The sequence below is a fragment of the Cetorhinus maximus genome, unplaced genomic scaffold (assembly GCF_964194155.1).
Source record: "Cetorhinus maximus unplaced genomic scaffold, sCetMax3.hap1.1 HAP1_SCAFFOLD_2754, whole genome shotgun sequence".
Classification (NCBI taxonomy): Eukaryota; Metazoa; Chordata; class Chondrichthyes; order Lamniformes; family Cetorhinidae; genus Cetorhinus; species Cetorhinus maximus.
In genome coordinates, this window is record NW_027598686.1 from 3,687 (window position 1) to 31,110 (window position 27,424).

At 45.6% G+C, this 27,424-nt stretch overlaps 2 protein-coding genes across 2 annotated transcripts; one reads left to right on the top strand and one right to left on the bottom strand.

The window, feature by feature from the left end:
- On the top strand, positions 1-27,278 carry LOC144677609 (uncharacterized). The gene is made up of 3 exons (XM_078537648.1): positions 1-19; positions 150-1,023; positions 26,188-27,278. The coding sequence occupies exons 1-3, from the start codon at positions 1-3 to the stop codon at positions 26,867-26,869; spliced, it is 1,575 nt and encodes a 524-aa protein (XP_078393774.1). The 3' UTR covers positions 26,870-27,278.
- On the bottom strand, positions 9,650-18,205 carry LOC144677607 (uncharacterized; the record flags this gene model as incomplete). The annotated part of the gene is given in 2 exon segments (XM_078537647.1): positions 9,650-10,408; positions 17,240-18,205. Coding segments are annotated over 2 exon segments (1,725 nt in total), but the record flags the coding sequence as incomplete, so codon positions are not given.
- Positions 27,279-27,424: the final 146 nt, after the last annotated feature.

Here is a 27,424-nt window from a genome sequence, read left to right on the forward strand (position 1 = left end):
ATGAGACACAGACAACTGAGTGACAGTGCTCCAGTGCACTGACTGTGAAAAGAGCTTTAAACAGTTACACAGTCCGAAACAACATTACGCCATTCACAGCGGGGAGAGATTGTACACATGTTCTGTGTGAAGACGAGGTTTCAACTGAGCGGTTAACCTGGAGGGACACAAGGACACCTGCACCATGGAGAAACCGTACAAATGTGGGGACTGTGGGAAGGGATTCTGCACCCCATCTGCGCTGGAAACTCATCAACGCATTCACACTGGGGAGAGGCCTTTCACCTGCTCTGAGTGTGGGAAAGCATTCGCTCAGTCATCCAACCTGCTGAAACACCAGCGAGTTCACTCCGGGGAGAGGCCTTTCGTCTGCTCTGAATGTGGGAAGGGATTCAGTAATTCATCTCACCTGCTGACACACAAGCGAGTTCACACTGGGGAGAGGCCACTTATCTGCTCTGAGTGTGGGAAGGCATTCACTCAGTCATCCAACCTGCTGATGCACCAGCGAGTTCACACCAGGGAGAGGCCATTCACCTGCCCTGAGTGTGGGAAGGGATTCAGCGATTCATCTGCCCTCCTGACACACCAGCGGGTTCACACCGGGGAGAAGCCTTTCATCTGCTCTACATGTGGGAAGGGATTCCCTCAGTCATCCAACCTGCTGACACACCAGCGAGTTCACACCGGGGAGAGGCCTTTCATCTGTTCCGAGTGTGGGAAAGGATTCACTCAATTATCCCACCTGCAGACACACCAACGTGTTCACAATGGGAAGAGGCCATTCACTTGCTCTGGATGTGGGAAAGGATTCATTCAGTTATGCAACCTGGTGATGCATCAGCGAGTTCACACCAGGGAGAGACCGTCCATCTGCTCTGAATGTGGGAAGGGATTCAGAGATTCATCCACCCTGCTGAGACACCAGCGAATTCATACTGGTGAGAGGCCATTCACCTGCTCTATGTGTGGGAAGGGTTTCAGTCAGTTATCCAGTCTGCTGAGACACCGGCGAGTTCACAAGTAATTACAGGGGTTGGATTTTGCCGTTATTGCTGCTGTTAATCATATCCAAGACTGAACCATGTTCATTCTGACAGTTGGTGAAGTGGGAGGATTGGAGATGTACTAGAATGGTGCCAGGGATGAAGGGGCTTAGAGGAAGATTCAGTCATGGTTTTGAACAGAAAATTGGATCATTATCTGAAGGGGAAAAATTGACAGGGTTATGTGGAAAAGGTAGCGGAATGACATCATGTTCGCTGCTCTTGCAGAGGGCTGGCTCAGACACGATGGGCTGAATGGCCTCCCTTCCGTGTTGTAACCATTCCATCATTCTAGAACACCAGCTAGATAATTTTATTCAACACAGCATGACAGTGGGTAGTACTCTTACCTCTGAGTCAGGAGGTGCTGCGTTCAAATCCCCAACCCAGAGACTCAAGCCCCCAGAATCCACGGCTGACACCTCCGGTGCCAGTTATGAGGGAGAGCAGTCCTGACGGAGGGACCGTCTTTCCAGTGAGACATTAACCCGAGAGCCCCGTCTGCCCTCTCAGGTGTATGTAAAAGATTCAATGGCCACAATTGGAAGGAGAGCAGGAGGGGGAGGAGATCTCCCCTGGTGTCCTGGTGCCTGATATTTATCCCTCAGTCAACATCAGTGAAAACAGACACTCTGGCCATTGCCGTCTGTGGCAGCTTGCTATGCACAAATTGGTTGCCACGTTTCCTACAGTGTGACCACATTTCAGAAAGTGTTTCATTGGCAGTGGAACACTTTGAGACTCCCTGAGGTGGTGGAAGATGCTTTATAAATGCAAGTTTATTTTTAAATCAACACGCTCCTATTCTTACCGGCAGATTGTCCAGCAGGAGCAGGAGCCAGCTGACCTGAGGGTGGGGGGGAGAGGCAGTGCAAGAACTCCCAGTGTGGACCAATCTGCTTCCGTCCAAAGGCCACTGAATACATTGTGGGAACTGGCTATTTAAAGGGGTTGCCTTATCTTGCTTGTCTGAGAATCCACCCCTTTCCCCCTGTGAAATGCTGGCTGAGAATAGATTTTGGGGCTGGTCAATGTACTGAGAGTACCTCTGCCATTGAAGATGTTTGTCTGTAAACAATTGATCTCACAAAGTAATGGATGGATTTACCGAAACTTGGTACACCGACCATGCAAGAACTGTCCTATGTCCGGTGCAGTTGCGGATCCTGGAATTTTTTTGAAGGATCCGTTCACATTGGGAGATCAGGAGAATTGACTTTTTCTTTTCAATTGTTGTGGTTTGTTTTATTTCGAATGGCGATTGCTTTCTGGAATGTTGTGGATTGTCTCCGCTGCTGGGGTGGAATTTATCACAGCTGTCAAAATATCAGCAGAGTTTTCAGAGCAGGTTGTTGGCTGTGGATTATCCTAAGGCTTCCTTGGTCTTAATAAAAACATTTTTTTTTTCAGCTTTGTCCTTACAGAGAATGTTTTCATCCCTATTTGTTTGTCTGTCTGTAACAATATATCTTAAAAACTAATGGATGGATTTGAACAAAACGTGGCACACAAATAGGCTATGGCCATAGGAAGAAATGATTAGATGTAGTGAACATGCAGACTGGATCCAGGCACTGGATTTTTCATATTCAAATACTGGGCCCTGTTTTCTGCACACAAAAGGAATTTGTCCAAGCATTTTGCCTTTTTAATTAAACAGGCACTTGGGGGACAATTGTTCCCTGATGCATTCCCCATGGCAACATCTCAACCAATCAGAATCGACTTGCCATTTCTGAATTTGAGCAAAAGCTTGGGGTAACTGTTCCCTGGTGCATTCTCCATGGCAATGCCTCAACCAGTCAGAGTCCACTTGACAACCAATTAGCACCTTGTTTCTCAGACAGTTTAAACTCAGTTGTTCCCCTTGACATTTGGTATTCTTGCATCTATCCTGATGAGTGCAAGACGAAAAGCTTTGACAGCATGTCTGTTTTTTCAGCAATATTCAAATGTTTAAAAGGATTTGATAACATTGGGAGATTGGTTGAAATAACATTTTTTTCTCCCCAACAATTTATTGTAAACAAGAACAACAAATTGGCTGAAAAGTCACATACGCTTGCGCTAGCAAATTGGTTAATTTTAGTGGTAAATGTTCACGATCTGGACCATTTCTGGATTCAAAAATAAGTTATGTACATGTAGTTAAAAATTCTATTTATGAAATCACACAAACGATCGTTTCTGCTTACTGCGCAAAGGTAAAGGATTGTACAGGCATCAGCTAATCCCACACTCCCAATAAAGTATATAGTCTGGTGTCAGCTGATTATATAATCAGAAAAATGCTGATGTAATCTTATGACATCATCACAATAGAATGTGATGACATCAGCAGATTATGCAATCCCAATGGAAAGGTTTGATTTCAGCTCAATCTTAGACATAAGTAGTGTCATGGGAAATGTACAGAACTGGACCAGTTTTCTTCAGTCGACAAACTCTGCTGCCCGTCTCCCAACTCACACTCAGTCCCGTTCACCTATCACCCGCTGTGCTCACTGACCAACACTGGCTCCCACTCAAGCAACGCCTCGATTTTAAAATTCTCTTTTTTTTCAAATCCCTCACCAGCATCCTTTTTTTCAAATCACCACATGGTCTCACGTCCCCCTCTTGCCATCTCTGTAATCTTCTCCATCCCTAAAACCCTCTGAGATATCTGTGCTCCACTAATTCTGGCCTCTTCAATATCCCCAATTTCAATTGCACAACAACTGGGGGCTTTGTCTTCAGCTGCCTGGGTCCCACGCTCTGGAATTCCCTCCTTAAACCTCTCTGCCCCTTGATCTCTTGTGCTTCTTTCGCAAACTCCTTAAAACCAAGCTACTGGTCATCTCTTTATGTGGCTCGGTGTAAAATTTTGTTTAGTAATGGCACCTGTGAAGCACATGATTAAAGGTGCTATACAAATGCAGGTTGTTTTTGTTGTTGTGGTTTAATCATGTTCAGCGGAGGTTGCTATTGTTAAGCAGTCAAAATGCTTTGTTGCTGCCTCCTGAGAGAGCTATAGGAAGGCTGTTGACTACAATTGGCCATGGAATATTCAATGTTTAAATATACAGAGGACTAGAGACATTGTTATGTCGGTCCCTCAGAACTAAAGAGAAACTTGTCTCTTTAAATATATATGCCAGGAAGAGGCTGAAATGAAATTTGACCCTTTTAACCTGCACAAAGACAGGAAGCTCAGATTCACAGGCTGCAGGAGTTCATTTGGCCCATCATGCCCGTACCATCTCTTTGAAAGGAATTTCTGATTCATCCAACTGCTCTCCTCTTTCCCTACAGCCCTGCAAATTCTTCCCTTTCAAATATTTACACCTTGGAAATAAATAATCGAATCTGCTTTCAGGCAGATCAGAACTACTCGCTATGTGAAAAAAATAAAATTTACATAGAAACTAAGAGCAGGAGCAGGCCATTCGGCCCTTCGAGCCTGCTCCACCATTCATTATGATCATGGCTGATCATCCAACTCAATAGCCTGCTCCCACTTTCTCCCCATACCCTTTGATCCCTTTCGCCCCAAGAGCTGTATCTAACTCCTTGAAAACATACAATGCTTTGGTCTCAACTACTTGCCGTGGTAACGAATTCCACAGGCTTACCACTCTTTGGGTGAACAAATTTCTCCTCATCTCAGTCCTAAATGGTCTACCCCATATCCTCAGACTGTGACCTCTGGTTCTTGACTCCCCCACCATCATCTCACCCTCTGGATCCTTTGCCAATTATCTTAGAGGGACTCACTTTCTGTTAAACAGCCTGCCAATTCCTTTCACCCACTTTCCCTAAAGTGCATAAATCAAATCAAAAGTCCAGCAAAATCAAATATTTTTACTGATAAAATTTATTAATGTAACAGAACACGGTTTAAAAAAAACAGCAAATTACTTGAGGATCAAAGACAACCAGAATAAAAGGATGTGCACAATGTTCTGGATCCAAATGGTTTCTTTTTGGCTCCTCTGTACCCTGTCCTCATGACTCCCCACTTTGGACACAGGAGCACTGAACCCCGGGGAGGTCACATCACCATCTCTCCCTCCCTGATTGGCTGGAGACCCATTTCCCAGTCAGTCCTCCAGCACCTTCCTGTCTCTCTCTATTAGTGCGATGTCCGTGGCAGTTTCCCAACTGGGCCACAAGCCCTGTTATTCTCAGCTACATTGAGCCTTCAGCTCCATCGCCTGGCTGTCATTCACATGCACAATAGAGAGACAGAAAAGCGTAGGAACTCAAATGGGAACTCAAAACTTTGGCTCTAAACCAACACTGTAACATTTGTCAGTCCTGTATGTGTTTTTTATACTAGGGTTTTTATTATTAGATTTAGGTGCTGGAGGCAAAGGGTGGGGGCTTTTAAAGGGTAACTTTCCCTTTCTAAGTTTGTATTGTCTATCGTGTCAGCAGTGGCTCAGTGGATCTCACTCTTACTTCTGAGTCAGAAGGTTGTTGGTTCCAGTCCCAATCCAGGGGCCCAAGAACAACAATCAAAATTGACATTCCTGGTGCCAGCACTGAGAGAGTGCTGCACTGTCAGAGCTGCTGTCCTTCAGACGAGCAATACACCAAGGCCCTGTCTGCCCTCTCAGGTGGGCGTAGAAGAACCCACAGCCACTATTTCGAAGAAGAGCAGGACAGTTATCTCCAGCAGGGACTGGGAGAGAAATCCTGGGCCCCGGTGCTTTTCCTGTTTCCAGGCTTCTCCGTGCAACAGAACTTTTAAGGGGCCAGAGAACGAAGACTGAATGGCTCACAGTTGTATCTGTTTGGTCATCAGCAAGTCTGAAGACTCTGCTGATTGCTGCTTGTCACCACAATATATTTTCAATATCTGCAACGCAACATAATTTTATCATGATATTTCTAACCTCAAAAAACAGCAAGATGAAGCGGGATAACAGGTAACTGGACAAAAGGACAATATTGAAGTATATGGAAAAGACTCTTATGAATCATGTGCAGTAAAACAGGTTACTGATTCACACTGAGCTCAATCTGCACTCCTGTCCTGGTGATCTCATCGCACAAATCCTGCTCACAGTAAACTTTCACCAGCAACAAAATAAACAGAACTCCAGCCAGGATTCCACCCTCTGTTCGCACGATAATTATAGATGACAAAGGCCATCGAGTCCTGTTCATCTCACCTGTCTCCGTACACACATATGAATTAGGAGCAGGAATAGGTCATTCGCCCCCATGAGCCTGCTCCACCATTAGATAACATTCCCTACATTTCACCAATGGCTACAACTCAAAAGTGCTGAATTGGCTGGAAAGTGATTTGGGGCATTGTGAAAGGTGCTGTATAAATGTAGGTTTTGTCTTTCTTTCATTATACCTGCATGCAGTGGGAAGAGTGACAGTAGCAATGGTGAAAGTGGAGGCCCATTGCTGATTATTTAAAGATAATTAATCACCGAGCAATCAACTGATGTTAGCAAAGTGGCTACAAAGGAATCACTACATTTACAAAAACAATTCAAATCTGTACCTAATCTACCCCCAAAACCCCTCTAGCTCCCCTGAACGTCCCTCCAACCATCCCCCCTACTCCACCAAACTTCCCCGACCTCCCTCCAAATTTCCCCCAAACCCTTCCAAACTTCCCCAAATCCCTCCAACTTCCCTCAAAACCTTGACCTACCCCTCAACCCCCCTCCAAGCTTTCCCCAACCCCCTCCAAATTCCCCCAACCTCCTGCTAAATTCTCCCCAACAGCCCATCTAAAGTTCCCCCAACCCTCCAAACTTTCGCCAACCCCCTAACTTCCCCACAACCCCTCTCAAAACCTACCCCCAACCACCCCTCCAACCTACCCCCACATCCCCCAAACCCCCTCCCACATCCCCCAACCCCCTCCAAACTTCCCCCAACCGCCTCTAAACATGCCCCCAAACTCCCCCCCCACACCTCCCCCCCACCCCCTACCCACAACTGCATCCAATTGGTTGTAAAATTACAGGGATTTGACTGACTATTTCTCAAGCAGGAAAACTCTCAGTTTCTGCTGCTGCTGCTTCTCACCTTTGGGCAGCTTTGTGGTTTCCTGGCGGGCTTTTCAAAAAAATTGGAATTGCAAAGCTGCCTGAAGGTCGGAGGCAGCAGCAGCGACTCGTGAAATTGACCTGACACTGACAGACTGGCTTCGAAAATATCAGAACTCTCAGCCTGACAGATCTGTTTTTTTTAAGCTGGTCTGTCAGGTCTGTAGCTCTGGCTGCTCAGTGAGGATGATGCAAAACTGTTTGAAACAACGAGCCCAGCCCACACCTACTCACCTCCCCCACCCACAACATCCCAGGGCCTGCTGTTTGGCACTGTCTGAACCCCACTCTCCCGGGCCTTGATCCCTGGTGTCTTGGGCCAATATTTATCGTTCAATCAACATAACCACAAACATATCATTTGGGTCATTATCACATTTCTGTTTGTGGGATCTTGCCGTGTGCAAATTGCCTGCCGAGTTTCCAAAATTACAACAGTGACTACATTTCAAAAGTGGCTGTAAAACGCTTTGAAACATCCTGTGGTTGTGAAAGGCGCTATAGAAATGCAAATCCTTGTTTAATTGTCAGCAAATTTGGATGCATTACACTCAGTCCCTCATCTCGATCATTCATAAGGATTGAGACCTCATTTTGTGTATGAAGCTCCTGGTTGACACCTTTCCGAATGCTTTTTGAAAGTCCAAATACACCACACACAAGATGAGGAATTATTTGTTTTAAAAACACAGCGAATTGTTACGATTTGGAATCCACTGCCTCAAAACCGACTGGAAGTAAATTCAACTGTATCGTTCAAAAGGGAACTGGACAGATTCTTGAAAGAAAAAGAAAATTGCAGGGCAATGGGATTAATGGGAAAACTCTTTCAAAGAGCCTCCAATTGCCTCCTACTGTGCTCTATGAGCCTCATGTGCATTTAAAGGATCTTCAATTGTGGGTGACATATTAAAGCAATCAGTGCCTCCTCTTCTCTGTATGTTTAGTTTAACACTTAAATCTCCCCTTCACATTCTCTGAAGTGGCAGATGGAGTTTAATACAGGGAAAGTTGAGGTGATGTAATTTGGCAGAAGGGACAGGTAGAGGCAACACAGATGTAATGGCACAGTTTCAAAGAGTGAGCAGGGACAGAGGGACATGGGGGTTCATGTGCAGAGATCTTTGAAGGTGGCAGGACACAGTGAGAGAGGAATTAGCAAAGCATGTGGGATCTTGAGCTTCAGAAATAGAGAGCTTGGGTTGGATCTTCGGTACCGAGGTGGGTAGCTTGGATCTGGAAATTTTCCAATTGCCGGACCTGCCTCGGTTCAAAAGTTCCCAAATGTTGTGATCTTCACTCGGGGGCGGGGGGAGGGGGTGGTGCTTTGAGGTGGGCGGTTATGGATCGAGTTGGTTGCTGTGCCACCGGAATCGGAGCTTAGGCGGGTAACAGGATGCCCGAGCACTGAGGTGTGCTGGTTAAAAGGCCCGCCTCCATTCTCTGGGACTTGATCCCAGTTGTATTGTAACCTTTTGGAATCTCTGGTCTTCGCCAGTGGCACCCACATGCCAAGAGAATGTTTTAAAAATAAATTAATAGACATGATTATTTGGAATAATTGCCCACCCACCAGGGGCAGCAGTCCAACACAATTGCTCCTCACTAAATGCAAGTAAGCCAATTGTAAGCCCCCATCCCACCCCAAGGCCCTTATACACTCCATGCCAGCTCATGCCAATTCTTGCCCTGGCATGGAAAGCAAGGAATTTAAAAAAGACTTTCGATCATGACAGTTAAACAGACCCTATCCACCCAACAAGAGTCTTTACGTCTACTCCATAAAGTCGTGACTTTCACACTATGAATTAACTCCCTTGCAGAAGGCAAAATGGTGCCTGTTTGAACTCAGTGCTGAGTTCAGATGGCTCTGCTGAGTTCAGGTTCAACTTGGGTGTGAATCAAGCCCTGCCCCTGTCCCCTACTGGCAAAAATTGGATCTGTGAAAAATGGGAGTGGGACTTCCGCATCCGGGTCCCACCCACGATTTTTGAAGGTAGGTGAGTCTTTCTGACTCTGAAAATCCAGGTTATTGAGTAAAGAAGCAGGGAAGTGACATTGAACCATCATAAAGCTCTGATACTCTGAAGCCAAAATGGACATGTCCAGGCATTGCAACATTTTTGAATTCATCTAAATGCTGAGGTCACGTGAGGAATTCTGGTGAATTCTCCATGGCAACGACTTGACCAATCACAGCTGACTTGCCAACTGATGAGCACCCTTTTCTCACGCAGTATAAATAGTTGCTCCCTTTGAAATTTGGTGTTCTTGTGTCTGTCCTGATCAGTGCAATATGAAAACTTCGAGAGCATGTCTCTTTTTGCAGCAATAAATGACCTTCATCAGCTTCTGTGGAACATTTCAGTGGAAATGTGCACTCCCAGACCACTGGAAACAAAGTTGTAAGACTGGCCAGTACAGCAGAAAGAAACCCTTTGACCTTCCCACTTCACCAACTGTCAGAATGAACATGGTTCAGTCTAGAATGTGATTGACAGCAGCAATCACAGCAGAATCCAACCCCTGTAATCACTGGTGAACTCACTGGTGTCTCAGCAGGTGAGATGACCGAGTGAATCGTTTCCCACACACGGAGCAGGTGAACGGCCTCTCCCCAGTGTGAACACCCTGGTGTCGCAGAAGGGTGGATGAATCACTGAATCCCTTCCCACACTCACAGCAGATGAAAGGCCTCTCCCCAGTGTGAACTCGCTGGTGTGTCAGCAGGTTGGTTAACTGAGTGAAACCCTTCCCACACATGGAGCAGCTGAAAGGCCTCTCCCCAGTGTGAACTCGCCGGTGCTTCCGCAAGATGGATGGATCAGCAAATCCCTTCCCACACTCAGAGCAGGTGAACGGCCTCTCCCTAGTGTGAGCTCGCTGGTGTCGCAGAAGGTTGCATAATCGACTGAATTGCTTCCCACATACAGAGCAGTTGAATAATTTGTCCCCAGTATGAACTCGCTGGTGTATCAGCAGGCTGGATGAATCACTGAAACCTTTCCCACATTTGGAGCAGGTGAACGGTCTCTCCCCCGTGTGAACTCGCTGGTGTGTCCGCAGATTGGAAGAGTTAGTGAATCCCTTCCCACAATCAGAGCAGGTGAATGGCCTCTCCCCGGTGTGAAGTCGCTGGTGTATCTGCAGGTGGGATAACTGAGTGAATCCCTTTCCACAATCAGAGCAGGTGAACGGCCTCTCCCCAGTGTGAATGCGGCGATGAGATTCCAGTGCAGATGGGGACCGGAATCCCTTCCCACATTCCCCACATTTGCATGGTTTCTCCATGGTTCAGGTGTCCTTGCATTCCTTGAGGTAAGATGTTTAACTGAAGCCTCATCCACAAACAGTACACGTGTTCGGTCTCTCCCGGCTGTGAATGATGCAATGTTTCTTCAGTCTGTGTATCTGGTTAAAGTTTTCTCCACAGTCAGTGCATTGGAACTCTCTCACATGTGTGTACGCGAGCTTCTTGGTGATTTTCCAGACACAGTGACGTTTAAAATCTGTTGAAGCAGACAAAACAAACATTTCTCTTTCTAGTTCAAAGGCTGATGATATTGAGCTCCCATAAATCAAGTCAGGTCTCGATGTAATGTTTGGTTTGCGATTTCTGTCTGTAAATCCTCCATTTCTAATATCCTGTAAATGGAGTTAGTTTACAAAAGTCATCACTGTCAGTACAGGATAGAAATTCAGAACACACAAGTCTACTTTCTATGGAACCTTCTTTCCTCTTTCATTCCCCAAAGACAGTCAATCTCGATCCCACATATTCTCCATCCAATCTCAATCCGCTGACCTAACAAATCCATGCTCATCGCTTCCTGTCCAGGACACAGAGACCTGAAAATGTTCAGGCAGGCTGCTAGACATGGAACTCACTGTGTGGTGGAAGTGGAGATGGTCAATGATATGAAAATGAAACTGGGTGTGCACTTGAAGAAAATAAACTTGCTGGGGAACGGGGATATAGAAGAAGAATAGGACTGACTGGGTTGCTCTACAGAGAATCAGCATGGATTTGAATTACTGAATGGACTCCTTCTGTGCCATTATGACTGACTCAAAATATATGACATAGCACAGTGCTATGTTACAAGACTAGAAATAATAATAAATTAACTTTATTACAGAATCATAAATAACATATCTAATATATACCATATAATAACACCAGGCATATCTCTGTCCTACATTACTTTACTGTCCCCTTAAATGTCAGCCATCTCCTGGGGAATCCACCACTTTAATTGTGAACATGAGGAAAGAGGCCATCCTTTTAGCCAGACAAATAAATGTGTCAAGCCGAGGGAGCAAAGGATGCCTGGATGAGTGCAGCTCCAACAAAACTCAAGAAGCTTGACACCATCCAGGACAAAGCAGCCCTCTTGATTGGCACCCCATCCACAAACCTTCACTCCCTCCACCACCGACGAACAGTAGCAGCTGTGTGTACCATCTATAAGATGCACTGCAGGAATCCACCTAGGCTCCTTCGATAGCATTTTCCAAACCCACGACTACTACCCATCTAGAAAGACAAGGGCAGCAGATAGATGGGAACACCGCCACCTGGAAGTTCCCCTCCAAATCACTCACCTTCCTGACTTGGAAATATATCCCGTTCCTTCACTGTCACTGGGTCAACATCCCTTCCTAACAGCACTGTGGGTGTACCTACACCACATGGACTGCAGCGGTTCAAGAAGGCAGCTCACCACCACCTTCTCAACGGCAACTCGGGATGGGCAGTAAATGCTGCCCCAGCCAGTGAAGCCCACATCCCGTGAATGAATAAAAGAACCAATGTCCAGCCTGATACAAACCGGCTCTTCATTGATCTGGGAGCTGCGGCCCCGCTCGGTGCAAACGGGGAGGGGGGAACCGGTCAGTTTATTTCCGGGGTTTGCGGTTTACACAACATGTTTCCGGAGCCTCTCCGTCCACTCGCCGGATCCATCGCTCCCTCCGCCCCGGCGTCCCCCCCTTTACCCATTGTGGACCCGTCTCCCCATCGCCATTACCCGCACTGCGCATGCTTCAGTCACAGCCGAGCCCCCGCCCCTCCATTCACTCCGATTGGTTGGAGGACCAGCCATTCCTGCGCGTTCTTCCAGTTCCCCCCGCCCCACTCCCTCCCTCCCTTTCCCTATTGGTCCGGAGCTGCCGTCAATCACCCGGGCATTATGACGGTTTCAAACGCTGAGAGCGGCCACAGACTCAGCCTGACTTGCTGATTCTTGGCAGCATTTTCTGTTTGGGAATTAGAGCTAGAGATGGATGGTCAGTTCCCCTCTGTCCGGGGGGGATTCACACTCATTTCCCCAGTGCAGTGATTATCACCTTTACTTTATATGAGAAAGTCCCCGGTTCAATCCTGGCTGGAAACTTTGTGTTTAACATTGTTACTGATGAGGAATTAACAGTGAGTTTAGTTTCATGTCGAACAGGGTGACAGTTCCTGTTGTCTCATTCCAGAGAAAACGGATCCACTCTGACCCAAAAACAAAATACTGTAATACTCCAGGTGGAAACCCGACCTAGAACTAGGGGGGGTCACTGTTTAAAAATAAGGGTGGCCCATTTAAGACAGAGATGAGGGGATTTTTTTTCTCGCAGAAGGTCATGAGTCTTTGCAACTCTCTTCCTCAAAAGGCGGTGGGGAGTCTTTGAATCTTTTTAAGGCAGAGCTGGATAGGTTCTTGATAAGCAAGGGGGGCGAAAGGTTATCGGGAGTAGACGGGAATGAGGTTACAATCAGATGAGCCATGATCTCATTGAATGGCAGAGCAGGCTCGAGGGGCCGAGTGGCCTATTCCTGCTCCTAATTCGTATGTTCGCACGACCTCAAAACAAACTATTGGAAAACCTCAGCAGGTCAAATATCTACGGAGAAGGAAACAGAGTGAATGCTTCAGGTCAGTAACCTTTTATCCAAACTTGAAAAAAATTAAAGATCTAACAGTTTACCAGCAAGTGCAAAGTCAGCAAAAAGAGAGGGAGAGGACGGTGGGGTCGAAGGTTTTTTTAATGATGGGAGACAACAGTGGATTTAAACGTGAGAGGGACAGTACCAAAAGAGAGAGAGAACCGTTAAGGATATCGTCTAAAATGTGGAAGTTGGATGGTCAGCAGTTTAGTGAGAATAGTGTCAAGGAAGCAGAAGGCAAGATGAGCTCTGAGTGAGATAGAAGATAGGAGAGAAATTGGAGAAAGATGCAAGTTAGGGGAACAGGCAGGTGTTTGTGTGGCCGTAGAAGTGACTCCAGGATGGTATGTTGCCTCCCTGGTGCCAGGGTCAAGGATGTCACAGAGCGGCTGAAGGACATTCTTCTGGGGGAGGGTGATCAGCCAGAGGTCGTGGTCCACATTGGTACCAATGACTTAGGGAGGAAGGATTTAGTCCTGCAATCAGAATTTAGGGAGCTAAGTAGAAAATTAACAAGCAGGACCTCAGCAGTAGTAACCTCCAGATTACTCCTAGTGCCATGTGCTAGTGATTACAGAAGTAGGAGGATAAGGCAGATGAATGCATGGCTGGAAAAGTGGTGCCGGAGGGAGGGCTTTAGATTCCTGGGACAGGCTCTGGGAGAGATGGCACCTGTAGAAGCCAGATGGATTGCACCTGAACAGAGCCGGGACTGAGCTCCTTGCAGGGCGTTTTGCTAGTGCTGTTGGGAGGGCTTTAAACTAGCTCAGCAGGAGTGCAGGAACCAAGAGAAAATATTAGAGAGGAATACCAGGGTGCACAAAATACTGGGAGGGACAGAGAGTACTAGTTTAGAGAAGAGTAAGTTAATAGGTAAAGTCGGGGCAAGGGAGAAAGTAACAAAAGCCAAATCAGGGTTATTGTGCATGCATGTAAATGCACAGAGTATAGTAAATAAGTTTGGGGAGTTACAGGTGCAGACTGCCATGTGGAAATGTGATGTTGTGGCAATAACAGACCTGGCTCAAGGAAGGGCAGAACTGGGTGTTCAATATTCCCGAGTACAAGGTGTTCAGAAGAGACAGGAAAGGAAGGAAAGGATGAGGGGTGGCGGTATTGGTTAAGGAGAGCATTGCAGTGCTGGAGAAAGAGGATGTCCCAGAGGGTTCAAGGACAGAATCAATTTGGCTAGGGTTAAGGAGCAAAAAGGGTGCAATTACATTGCTTGGTGTAGCCTATAGACCGCCAACTAGCGGGAAGGGTGTAGAGGAACAAATCTGCACGGAAAATACAGAGAAATGCAGGCATTATAGAGTAGTTATAATGGGAGACTTTAATTACCCGAATATAGATAGGGACAGTGGTAGTGTAAAGGGCGGAGAGGGACAAAAGTTCCTAAATTGTGTTCAGGAGAATATTCTCCAGAAGTATGTGTCTAATCCACTGTTGGACCTGGTTCTTGGAAATTAGGTTGGCCAAGTAGATCAAGTGTCAGTGGGGGAACATTTAGGAGATAGTGATTATTGTATTGCATGTTTTAGGATGATGATGAGAAAAGCACGATAGGCAATCCAGAGTAAGAATAATTAATGGGACAAGAGCCGACTTCAATGGAACAAAAATGGAGCTGGGCCAGATAGACTGGAACAAAAGATTGGCAGGAAAAACTGTAGCTGAACAATGGGCTACCTTCAAAAAATGAATTGGTTCGGGCACAGTCAAGTATTTAGACATTCACCTGAGTTGCCATAGCCTCCAGGGCTATGGGTCAAGTGCTGGAAAATGGAATTAGTGTAGTTAGATCTTTGTTGACCAGCTCAGACACGATGGGCTGAATGGCCTCCTTCTGTGCTGTAAACGTCCATGAGTCTATATTCCATCTAAAGGGAAAGGTGGGGCTAACAAATCCAGAGCTCTCTGGATGAAAAAGGAGATTGAAATTCAGATAAAAAGAAAAAGTGCACTTATGACAGGTGTCAGGTAGAAAATACAATTGAGAACCAAGTGGAATACAAAAGGTTCAGAGGGGAGGTGAAAAAGCACATGAGAGAAGCGAAGAGGGATTATGAGAAGAGACTGGCAGCCAACATAAAGGGGAATCCCAAAGTTTTCTACAGGCATATAAATAGTAAAAAGTTGATAAAAAGAGGAGTATGGCTGATTGGGGACCGAAAAGGGAATTTACACATGGACGAAGGGGCCATGGCTGAGGTATTAAATGAACACTTTGCATCTGTCTTTACTAAGGAGGTAGATGCTACCCAAGCCATGGTGACAGACTCTGAAGGGTTCAAAATTGATAGGGAGGAAGTGTTGAATAGACTATCGGTACTAAAACTTGACAAGGTACTGGGACCAAATGAGATGCATCCAAGGATATTGAAAGAAGTGAGAGTAGAAATTCCAGGGGCACTGGCCATAGTCTTTCAGTCTTCCCTAAACTCAGGGGTGGTGCTAGAGGACTGCAAAATTGTAAACATTATGCCCTTGTTCAAAAAGGTTGCAAGGATAAGCCCAGCAATTACAGACCAGTCAGTTTAACTTCAGTAGTGGGCAAGATTCTAGAAACAATTATTCAGGATAGAATTAGTAGTCACATGGAAAAATATGTGTTGATAAGGGAGAGCCAGCATGGATTACTAAAGTTTAACTAACTTGCTGGAGTTTTTTGAAGAGGTAACAAAAAAGGTGAATGAGGGTAATGCAGTTGATGTAGTGTATATGGACCTTCAAAACGCATTTGACACAGTGTCACACAACAGACTTCTGAGAAAAGTTATTGCTCATGGAATAAAAGGGACAGCAGCAATGTGGATACAAAATTGGCTGAAAACTGGGAAGCAGAGAGTAATGGTCAATGGATATTTTTCAGGCTGTAGGAAGGTTTGTAGTGGAGTTCCCCAGGTGCTGGTATTGGGACCCTTGCTTTTCCTGATATATATTAACGATCTAGATCTTGGTGTGCAGGGGACAATTTCAAAGTTTGCAGACGATATGCAAGTTGGGAGTGTTGTGGACTGCAAGGAGGACGGTGTGGAACTTCAAGAGGACAGACAAGTTGGTAGAGTGGGCAGATAGATGGCAGATGAAGTTCAATGCAGAGAAGTTTGAGGTGATGCATTTTGGTAGGAAGAACATGGGGATGTAGAAGCAGAAAGACCTGGGTGTATATGTGCATAGATCATTGAAAGTGGCAGGACAGGTGGAGAGAGCAATTAGTAAAGCTTATAGTGCCCTGGGCTTTATTAATAGGGACATAGAGTACAAGGGCAGGGAAGTTATGCTGGATTTATATAAGACACTCACTAGACCTCAGCTGGAATATTGTGTACAGTTCTGGGCACCATGTTATAGGGAGGATGCGAACACATTGGAGAGAGTGCAGAAGGAGTTTACAAGAATAGTCCCAGGGATGAGAAACTTCAGCAATGGGGATAAATTGGAGAGATTAAGGCTGTTCTCCTTGGAGAGAAGAAGGCTAAGAGAAGATTTGATAGAGATGTTCAAAATCATGAAGGGTCTGGACAGAGTAGACGGGGAGAAGCTGTTCCCACTCGTAAAAGGATCAAGAACGAGAGGGCACAGATTTAAAGTGATTTACAAATGAAGCGAGTGGGACAGGAGAAAAATCTTTTTCACACAACGAGTGGTTCGGGTCTGGAATGCACTGTCTGGAAGTGCGGTGGAGCCAGGTTCAACTGAGGCATTCAAGAAGGCATTAGATGGTTATTTGGATCAAAACAATGTGCAAGGGTACAGGGAAAAGGCAGGGCAATGGCACTAGGCCATGATGCTCATTTGCAGAGCTGGTGCAGACACGATAGGCCGAATGGCCTCCTTTTGTGCCGTTAAAATTCTGTGATTCTGTGAACATCAGCAAAAACAGACCCCAAAGAACATGGCCCAGTCCTGGTGTGACCAGCTGTAAAATCCAATCACGGTAATTACTTGTGAACTCGCTGGTGTCTCAGAAGAGCGGAAGACTGAGTGAATCCCTTCCCACAGTCTGTGCAGCTGAACGGTCTCTCCCCAGTGTGAATTCGCTGGTGTACAGTGAGTTGAGATGATCGCTTAAATCCAATCCCGCATTGAGAGCACCTGAATGGTCTCTCATCAGCGTGAACACGTTGATGGGACATCAGTTCCTGGGAACCTTTATAACGCTTCCCACAGTCTGAGCATTTAAACGGTCGCTCCACAGTGTGAACTCGCTGGTGTCTGAGCAGATTGGATGACTGAGTGAATCCCTTCCCACACTCCGTGCAGGTGAATGGCCTCTCCCCAGTGTGAATTCGCTGGTGTACAGTGAGGTCAGATGATTGACTGAATCCAGTCCCGCAGAGAGAGCACCTGAATGGTCTTTCATCCGTGTGAACACGTTGATGAGACAACAGTTCCTTGGAGCTTTTATAACACTTCCCACAGACTGGGCATTTAAAAGGTCTCGCGTCAGTGTGAATTCGCTGGTGCCTCAGTAATGTGGATGAGCGAGCAAATCCTGTCCCACACTTGGAGCATATGAATGGTCTCTCCCCAGTGTGAACTCGCTGGTGTGTCAGCAGGTCTGATGAACAAGTAAACCCCTTCCCACATTCAGAGCAGGTGAATGGCCTCTCTCCAGTGTGAACGCACTGGTGTTGCAGCAGGTCAGATGAATGATTGAATCCCTTCCCACACTCGGAGCAGGTGAATGGTCTCTCCCCAGTGTGAATTTGCTGGTGTATCAGCAAGTTGGATGATCGAGTGAATCCCTTCCCGCACTTGGAGCAGATGAACGGCCTCTCTCCAGTGTGAACTCGTTGGTGTACAGTGAGGTCAGATGATCGCCTGAAACGCATCCCACAGTGAGAGCATCTGAATGGCCTCTCATCAGTGTGAACACGTTGATGTATCAGCAGGTGGGAGGACTGAGTGAATCCCTTCCCACACTCGGAGCAGGTGAATGGCCTCTCCCCAGTGTGACTGCGCCGATGAGTTTTCAGGTCAGACGGGTAATTAAATCCTTTCCCACAGTCCCCACATTTCCACGGCTTCTCCCTGTTGTGACTGCATTTATGTTCTGATCGGTCAGATAATTGGCTGAAGCCTCGACCACACACAGAACACGTGTACGGTTTCTCTCCACTGTGAACAGTGCTTTCTCCTTCCGTGTTCAAAATCCGGTGACATTCACATTATGATAAATTGGGCTGCAAATCCTCCCCTTCTAATATCCTGTGAAATCGATGTAAAACAGAAAAAAGGGAGTGAGGGAGAACCCACAGAAACACAAAGGCAGGTTGTGAAATGGAGCTGAATGAATCTGGTAATTTGTGGGGCCGGCACCAGGGAAAAGTGACCATAAAAACTGCTGGATTGTCGTAAAAACCCAACTGGCTCACTAATGTCCTTCAGGGAATTATTATTATTTATTATTATTATTTAAATGGAGAGAAACTTCAGAATGCTTCAGTGCAGAGGGGTCTGGGTGTCCTCGTGCATGAATTGCTGAAAGCTAGTATGCAGGTACAGCAGGTAATAAGGAAGGCAAATGGAACTTTGGCATTTATTGCTAAGGGAATAGAGTATAAAAATAGGGAATTATTGCTGCAACTGTACAAGGCATTGGTGAGACTGCACCTGGAGCACTGTACACAGTTTTGGTCCCCTTACTTGAGGAAGGATGTAGTTGCATTGGAGGCAGTTCAGAGGAGGTTCACGAGATTGATTCCAGAGATGCGGGACTTGTCTTATGAGGAGAGATTGAGCAGTTTAGGCCTATACTTGCTAGAGTTTAGAAGGATGAGAGGAGATCTAATTGAGGTATATAAGATGCTAAAGGGGAGAGACAAAGTAGACGTGGAGCGGATGTTTCCTCTTCTGGGGCATTCTAGAACAAGAGGCCATAGTTTTAAGCTAAGGGGTGGTAGATTTAAATCAGAGATGAGGAGGAATTACTTTTCTCAAAGTCGTGAATCTGTGGAATTCACTATCTCAGAGTGCAGTGGATGCCGGGACGCTGAATAAATTTAAGGAGGACATAGACAGATTTTTAATTAGTAACGGGTTGAATGGTTATGGGGAGAGGGCGGGAGTTGAGGCCGAAATGAGATCAGCCATGATCGTATTGAATGGCGGGGCAGGCTCGAGGGACTGAATAACCTACTCCTGCTCCTAGTTCTTATTAATGGAACCTTCCACCCAGACTGGGCCTATGCAAGACTCTGGTCTCTATGGAAGGAGAGAGAGAGAGAGAAGTAGGAGAGGCAGCAGTTGAAGGAGAGGGATTTTATATACCTACTACTCGACCATAACTTTGACAAATCTCCTGAACCACTAGCCTCCAGCACCTAGGACCAGGGTAGCCGGTGTATGTGAACACCAACTCTCCAAGTTCGCCTTGAAGTCACACACTCTCCTGACTGGTCTGACATCCAGTAATGAATGAACAGAAAATTCTTTCATATAAATACTGGGAAGACTGAAAGTGTTGTCTTCAGTCCCTACTACAAACTCCATTCCCTAACAACTGACTTCATCTCTCTCCCTGGCAACTGTCTGAGGCTGAACCAGACTGTTCAAAACTTTAGTGTAATACTTCACCCCAAGATGAGCTCTTTTTTAAAATCATTCGTTCATGGGATGTGAGCATCGCTAGCTAGACCAGCATTTATTGCCCATCCCTAAGTTAAGAGTCAACCACATTGCTGTGGGTCTGGAGTCACATGTCGGCCAGACCAGTACAAGGACGGCAGAATTCCATCCCTAGAGGACAGTAGTAAACCAGATGGGTTTTTACTACAAAAAAAAACCCATCTGGTTCACTAATGTCCTTTAGGGAAGGAAATCTGCTGTCCTTACCTGGTCTGGCCTACGTGTGACTCCAGACCCACAGCAATGTGACTGGCTCTTAATTGCCCTCTAAACAAGGGCAATCAGGGATGGGCAATAAATGCTGGCCTAGCCAGCAACCCCACATTCCATGAATAAGTAATGAAAAAAGCTTACAACCACACATCCTCATCATCACCCAGACGGCCTGTTTCCACCTCAGTAACTTCGCCCAACTCTGCCCTAGTCTCAGCTCACCTGTTGCTGAAACTCTCATCCATTCCTTTGTTACCTCTAGACTTAACTATCCTAAGGCACTCCGTGCCAGCCTCCCACATTCAACCTCTCTGTAATCTTGAGGCTATCCAAAACTCTGCTGCCCTTGTGTTTACTCACACCAAGTTTTCCTCGCCCATCACTCCTGTGCCCGCTGACCGACAAAGGTTCTTGGTTAAGAAGAATCTAAATTTTTAATTTCTCATCCTTATTTTCAAATTCCTCCTTGGCCCCTCCCTGTCTCTGTAACCTCCATCAGTCTCATGACCCTCTGAGATATCTGTGCTCATCTAATTCCAATCTCCTGAGCATTCCTATTTTAACTGTTCCACCTTTGGTGGCTGTGCCTTCAGTTGCCTAGGCCGTAAGCTCTGGAATTTCCTCCCTAAACCTCTCTGCCTCTCTACCTCAATTTCCCCCTTTAAGATACTCCTTAAAGCCTACCTCTTTGACAAAGCTTCTGGTCACCTGCCCAAATATCTCCTTATGTGGCTCAGTGTCAAATGTTGCTTTGTAATATTTCTGGGAAATGCCTTGGAACATTTTGTTACATTAAAGTTGCAATATAAATACAGATTGTTGTTATTGATTTGGATATATATCATTGTTTCTTCTTCATCACTGGTGAATAACCTGTAACTCCTTATCTAACATCATTGTGGGAGCACCTTCACCACACGGACTGCAGCAGTTCAAGAAGGTCAAACATCATCTTCTCCACAGGTAACTGGGGATGGGAAATATCTGCTGCTGGTCTTGTTAGTGACGCCCAAATCCCCAGAATAGATTTTATAAGTATGCATTTGTAGAATAGATTAAAAGCATCTACAGAAATATTTTTTCCTAAAACAATGATCTTTTACATTTCATGGCCAGTGTCTGCTCAGCAACCTCATCTTCCCCAGAACCTACCTCCCTTTGACAATTTCACGTTGGAAATTGCCGGGTCCTTGTGGTTAAACCCAGCAGCTTCTCCTCCATCTCCACTCCAGCTCAAACTGATACAGCAAAGGCTTTGAAAATAAAATTGGATAAGTACCTGAAGAGAAAAAGCTGGGCTATGAGGAAAGGGCAGGGAGTGGGACTAGCTGATCTGCAGTTGCACACAGCCAGCACAGGAATGACAGGATAAATGGCCTCCTGTATTGTAATCATTCTATGGCTGCATGAAAAAGTCTAACACTGGAGGCCAGGGACCAACCTCTCCAATCAACACCCACCCAAATACAAATCCGTTCTTAATTGGTTCATCTCTGTTCCCAGACTCAGTTCTGTGAGAAATGCCTGCAATAAAACCAAACCAAAATATTGCAGCTGCTGGAAATCTGAAATAAAAAGAGCAAGTGCTGGAAATACTCAGCAGGTCAGGCAGTAACTGTGGAAAGAGAAAGAGTTAAAATTTCAGGGTGTACAGAATGAATTATGGGGAATACAAATGAAGCAGAATTTGACAGTCAATATAAGCTCAGAAGTGGGAGAGAAATGATCTCTAGTGCAGGAAAAACAATTCCTGGCCATGGGAAGATAAAGCTGGTAAATCAGCAGTGAATAGCTGGGGGGATGGGCAGCAGTGGAACCTCATTTAGACACAGTTGGTGAAAATAACAGTAAAATACCAAACATGGTTAAAATACACCCAACATTAGAGGCAGAGGGATCCATACAACGGTAGAGAGGTGATTGTGAAGGGTAAGGGTGAAACAGAGCAATGGATGGACATGGATTCAGATCCACAGTAAAGGAGCCACACCAGCCCCAGAGCCATGGGACGACAGCGCAGCACTAAGAGCTCTAAATTGTCGATGAATGTTCAATAATACTCACCCCTGAAACAATTTCACTGTTTTCAAATTTAAAATCTCCTGCTGGAGCCTGCAGCTGGAAAGATATCAGAAGCACTGGAGTCAGAGAAAAATCTCACAGACTTCAAATCTTCTAGCTCTCTGTAAAAGGAGATTACAAAAGTCATAAGTGTCAGATGCAGGTATAAATTCAGAAGAGACAAACATTTCTCTTGATTTGAGTTTGCTGTGTGTAAATCCTCCCCTCCTAACCCCTGTAAAAGGGGTTCCAGAATCCATCACTGTCAGTCCAGGATAGAAATTCACAATATTCTCTCCTCCTGCTACCTGGTCCAAGGTAACTTAAGCAAGGACATATTTGCACTGGAAGCAGTTCAGAGAAAGTTCACTAGGCTGATTCCTGGAATGAGAGGCTTTGCCTCATGAGGAAAGGTTGAGCAAGGTGGGTCTCTATTCATTGGAGTTTCGAAGAATGAGAGGTGATCTTATTGAAACCTGTAAGATTCTGAGGGCACTTAACAGGGTGGATCCTGAGAGAGCTTTTTCCCCTCATGGGGGAATATGGAACAAGGAGGCACCATTTAAAAATAAAGGTTTTCAATAAACTTGACTGAGATGCGGAAGACTGAGGTGAGGAGAAATTTCTTCTCTCAGGCATCCATTAGTCTGTGGAACTCTCTTCCCCAGCAAGGAGTGGAGGTCTGGTTATTGAATAGATGCAAAGTTGAGTATTGCTAAAAAAAAAGGGACACGTTGAAGCTTTTCACCTTGTACTGAACAGGACAAATGGCAAGAATACCAATATAGGGAGAAAACAACTATACATACTGTATGCAAAGCGAGTGCTGATTGGTTGGCAAGTGGGCTCTGATTGGTAGAGGCATTGCCATGGAGAATGCACCAGTGATAGTGACTGACAGTTAACTGCCAAACATTGCAAACAGACCATACCCAACCAGCCTGTGTTTGCAAAGCTCAAAACAGTGTCCAATATTAGATGTGATTCCGTGATTGGACAACATTTGCTAAATAATCGTCAGTGTGCTAAAAATTACATTGACAACCAATTTAAGATTCTCAGTTGGGCTTGCAGTGTGGTGCATTTGCATGTACTGAAAGATACATATATTAATAGGGCTCAGTTCTTTGCAGACAGAAAAAACATATACACACATTGCGCCTGTTTCAGCTAAACAAAATAAGTGACAGCCATTTGCTGACTCATTCCTCAGGACAATGCCTTGACCAATCAGGGTCAAACTGTCTGGTTCAAATTTCAAACAATGCTTGGCAGTTAACTGTCAGGCACCATTACTAGTGCATTTTGCATAGCAAGCCTCTATCAATCAGAGTCCACTCGCCAACCAATCAGCATTCTCTTTACATACAGTATATATGGTTGTTTTTCCTTACATTGGTATTCTTGCGAAGTGCCCCGATGAGTACAAGACGAAAAGCTTCCACATGTCTCTTTTTTTCAGCAACACTCAAGTTCTTTACTACCAAATGACTAATTGAGACCGAGTTAGACAAATTTTTCATCTAAGCATCAAAATGAGGGGCGGGCAGTGCAGTTAAGACCACAATCAGATCAGCCATGGTCTCATTGAATGGTGCATCATGCTCAATGGGCCGACAGGCCAACTCCTGCTCCGAGTTCTGATGTTCTTATTCTTATGTTGTTAGGATGGCAGCGCTTGCACCCAGCAGCACATTGCCCTTCAAACGATGGCACATGTGTCTCTTCCCCCCCACCCACCTTAAACCAATTTATATTTCTCCCTTGTTGAAACTATGCTTCAGTTCTGCTGAAGGGCCATGAGGGCTCGAAACGTTGACTGATTTCTTCTCCGCCGATGCTGCCAGACTTGCTGAGTTTTTCCAGGTAATTCTGTTTTTATTTTGTTTTGGATTTCCAGCATCCGCAGTAGCTTTTAGCTTTTTGTTTTTATCCCTATAAAGATGGCGGCTGCTAACCTGGACCTGTCACTGACATCAACTGTGTCGGGCCTCTCGGTGTAAACAACGGATTGTATCAAAATTACTGGAACAGACTTCTCACCCTCCAGACGCTTTTTTAATGATGGCGGATAAGGAGACCCAGAATGCTCCGCGAGAGTGAATACACCCTATCTCCATCAGAAGGGCAGTTACGCCTAGGCGTGGGAAGGCCCCGCCCCCGGAAGCCGCCTGCGTGCGCGGAGCATGCGCAGTGTTGCTCCAGACTGAGCGCAGCCTCCGTGAGAGTGAGCGCGGCTCCTGGAATCTGAATGGGAGCGGCCGGGAGCGGGAGGAACAAGGATTCCTGTAGGAGCTGTTAATCCATTTCACACAGGCAGATACTTTTAATTTATGATGGGCTTATAGGAGTCAGTAGCAAGGCAGCTCATATTGCCAATCCCCAGTCGCTTGTTGAGAAATTGATGCTGGGTTTTGTTCTTGAACCGCTGCAGCCCGTGTGGTGAAGGGGCTTCCGCAAAACTGTTAGGTAAAGACTGAGAGGATCTTCATCCAGTGATGAAGCAACAGTGATGTGTGTCCCAGTCTGTAACATTGACTTATATTTATAACAGTGATGTGTGTCCCAGTCTATAACACTGACTTACATTTATAATGGTGATGTGTGTCCCAGTCTGTAACACTGACTTACATTTGTAACGGTGATGTGTGTCCAAGTCTGTAACACTGACTTACATTTATAACGGTGATGTGTGTCCCAGTCTGTAACATTGACTTACATTTATAACGGTAATATGTGTCCAAGTCTGTAACATTGAATTACATTTATAACGGTAATATGTGTTCCAGTCTGTAACATTGACTTACATTTATAACAGTGATATGTGTCCTAGTCTGTAACATTGACTTACATTTATAACGGTGATATGTGTCCAAGTCTGTAACATTGACTTTCATTTATAGAGCGCCTTTGATGTAATCAAACATTCCAGGGTGTTTTATGGGAGTTTTACAAAGCAACATCTGACACCGAGACACACACAGATATCAGGGAAGAAAGTCAAAAGTTTGGTCAAAGAGGTAGGTTTGAAGGAGTGTCTTAATGAGGAAAGTAAGTTACAGAGGTGGAGAGATTTCATGAGGGATATTGTGAGTTTTTGCCTTTGGCCCAGCCACAAACACTGAAGGAACTGAAAATGGGGATGCTGAAGAGACCGGAATTAGATGAGCACAGAGATCTCAGAGGGCTGTGGGGCTGGAGGAGATGACGGAAATAGGGGTGAGCAAAGCTTTGGAGAGATTTGGAAACAGATGAAAGTTTTAAGATTTGAAGCACTGCTCAACCTGAGCCTAAGTAGCTCAGTGAGCAGAGTAGTGAAGGGTAGCAGAGTTTTGGATGAACTCAGCTTTACAGAGAGGTTAAATGTGGGATGAATTAGAATATTCAAATTTAGGGAGTGGAATGGATGAGAGTTTCAGAAGCAGATTAGCTGACTCAGGGGCAAAGCAGGTGAGATTACTGAGATGGAAATAGGCGGTGTTCTGTGGTCAGGAGATCAGCAGGTGGGAAACATGACACTGAGATTGTGCCCAGTCTTGTCCAGCCTGGGACAGTTGCCAGGGAGAGGAATGAAGTCAGTGGCTATGGAATAGTTTAGAGCGGGGACTGAAGACAATGTCTTTGGTCTTCACGATATTTAACTGGAGGAAATTTCTGTTCATCCAGTACTAGGAGTCAGACAAGTCACGACAGTTTCAACTTGGAGGGGAACTTGGAAGTGATGGTTTTCACATACACCTGCTTCTCTGGTTCTTCCAGATGGTAGAAGTTGAGGGTTTGGAAGTTTCTGTCAAAGTTTAGGTTGAGTTGTGGATATATAAAATCCCTCTCCTTTGCCCCCTAATGCTCCCACATCTCAATGTCTGCCTGTTCTCCCTTAGAAGCCAGAGTCCAGATCCAGATGAGATGGTGGATCCCTTTCCCTGAAGGACATTAGTGAACCAGTTGGGTTTTTATGACAATCCATCAGCTTTCATGGTCACTTTTCCCTAGTGCCGGCCCCACAAATTACCAGATTCATTCAGCTCAATTTCACAATCTGCCTTTGTGTCTTTGTGGGTTCTCTCACTCACTCCCTTTTCTCTGTTTTAAATCAATTTCACAGGGTATTAGAGGGGAAGAATTTACAGTCAGGAAATTCAAACCCAACATCACTTCAGGATCTAACAAAGTTGCAGAATTTATCGTAACCTGAATATTGTCGGATTTTGAACATGGAAGGAAAAAACACCGTTCACAGTTGGGAGAAACCGTACACGTGTTCTGTGTGTGGACAAGGCTTCAACCGATCATCTGACCTGTCGAGACACAAGCGCAGTCACACTGAGGAGAAACCCTGTAAATGTGAGGACTGTGGGAAAGGATTCAATTTTCCAGTTCAGCTGGAATCTCATCGGCGCAGTCACACCGGGGAGAAGCCGTTCACCTGCTCCGAGTGTGGGAAGGGATTCACTCTGTCATGTAACCTGTTGGCTCACCAGCGAGTTCACTCTGACGAGAAACCTTTTAAATGCCCAGACTGTGGGAAGTGCTATAAAAGTTCTGGTGAACTGATGCGCCATCAACGTATTCACACTGATGAGAGGCCATTCAGGTGCTCTCGGTGCCATACTGGGTTCAGGCAATTATCTGACCTCACTGTACACCAGCGAGTTCACACTGGAGAGAGGCCATTCACCTGCTCCGAGTGTGGGAAGGGATTCACTCAGTTAGCCAACCTGCTGACACACCAGCGCATTCATACTGGTGAGAGGCCGTTCACCTGCTCCTTGTGTGGAAAGGGATTCACTACATTATCCAACCAGCTGGAGCACCAGCGAGTTCACACTGGGGAGAGGCCATTCACATGCACCGTATGTCAGAAGGGATTTGCTCACTCATCCACCCTGCTGAGACACCAGCGAGTTCACAAAGATGCATGAGAACGCCACCATCTTCATGTTTCCCACCAAGCCCCACGCCATCCTGACTTGGAACTATATCGCCGTTCCTTCACTGTCACTAGAAGAAAATCCAGGAACCCCTTTCCTAACAGCACTGTGGGTGTACCTATCCCACACGGACTGCAGTGATTCAAGAAGGCGGCTCACCAGCACCTTCTCAAGGGCAATTAGGGATAGGCAATAAATGCTGGCCTGGCCAGTGACACCAGCGACACCCACATCCCATGAACGAATAAGTAAAAAAACTTATAGTGCTTGAATTTTGCTGTTAATCACACTTAGAACTGAACTACGTTCCTAGTTTATTTCTGCGGATGTAAATGAACTCCAGCCCAGTTATAGGGATTAATATTCTGGATAAAAGTTAAATAAATCAGCTTTGTTTTAAATACACAATATGTTGAGTCATTTTAATATCTCTAACACGTTAGCTCCTTTTGAATTGCTCTCCCTCTCCTCTGTCTCCTCCATCCTCACCCCCAACAAGTGCTCATGGAGGAGCAGCTCATGGTCTTCTTTGTCACTAAAATTGAG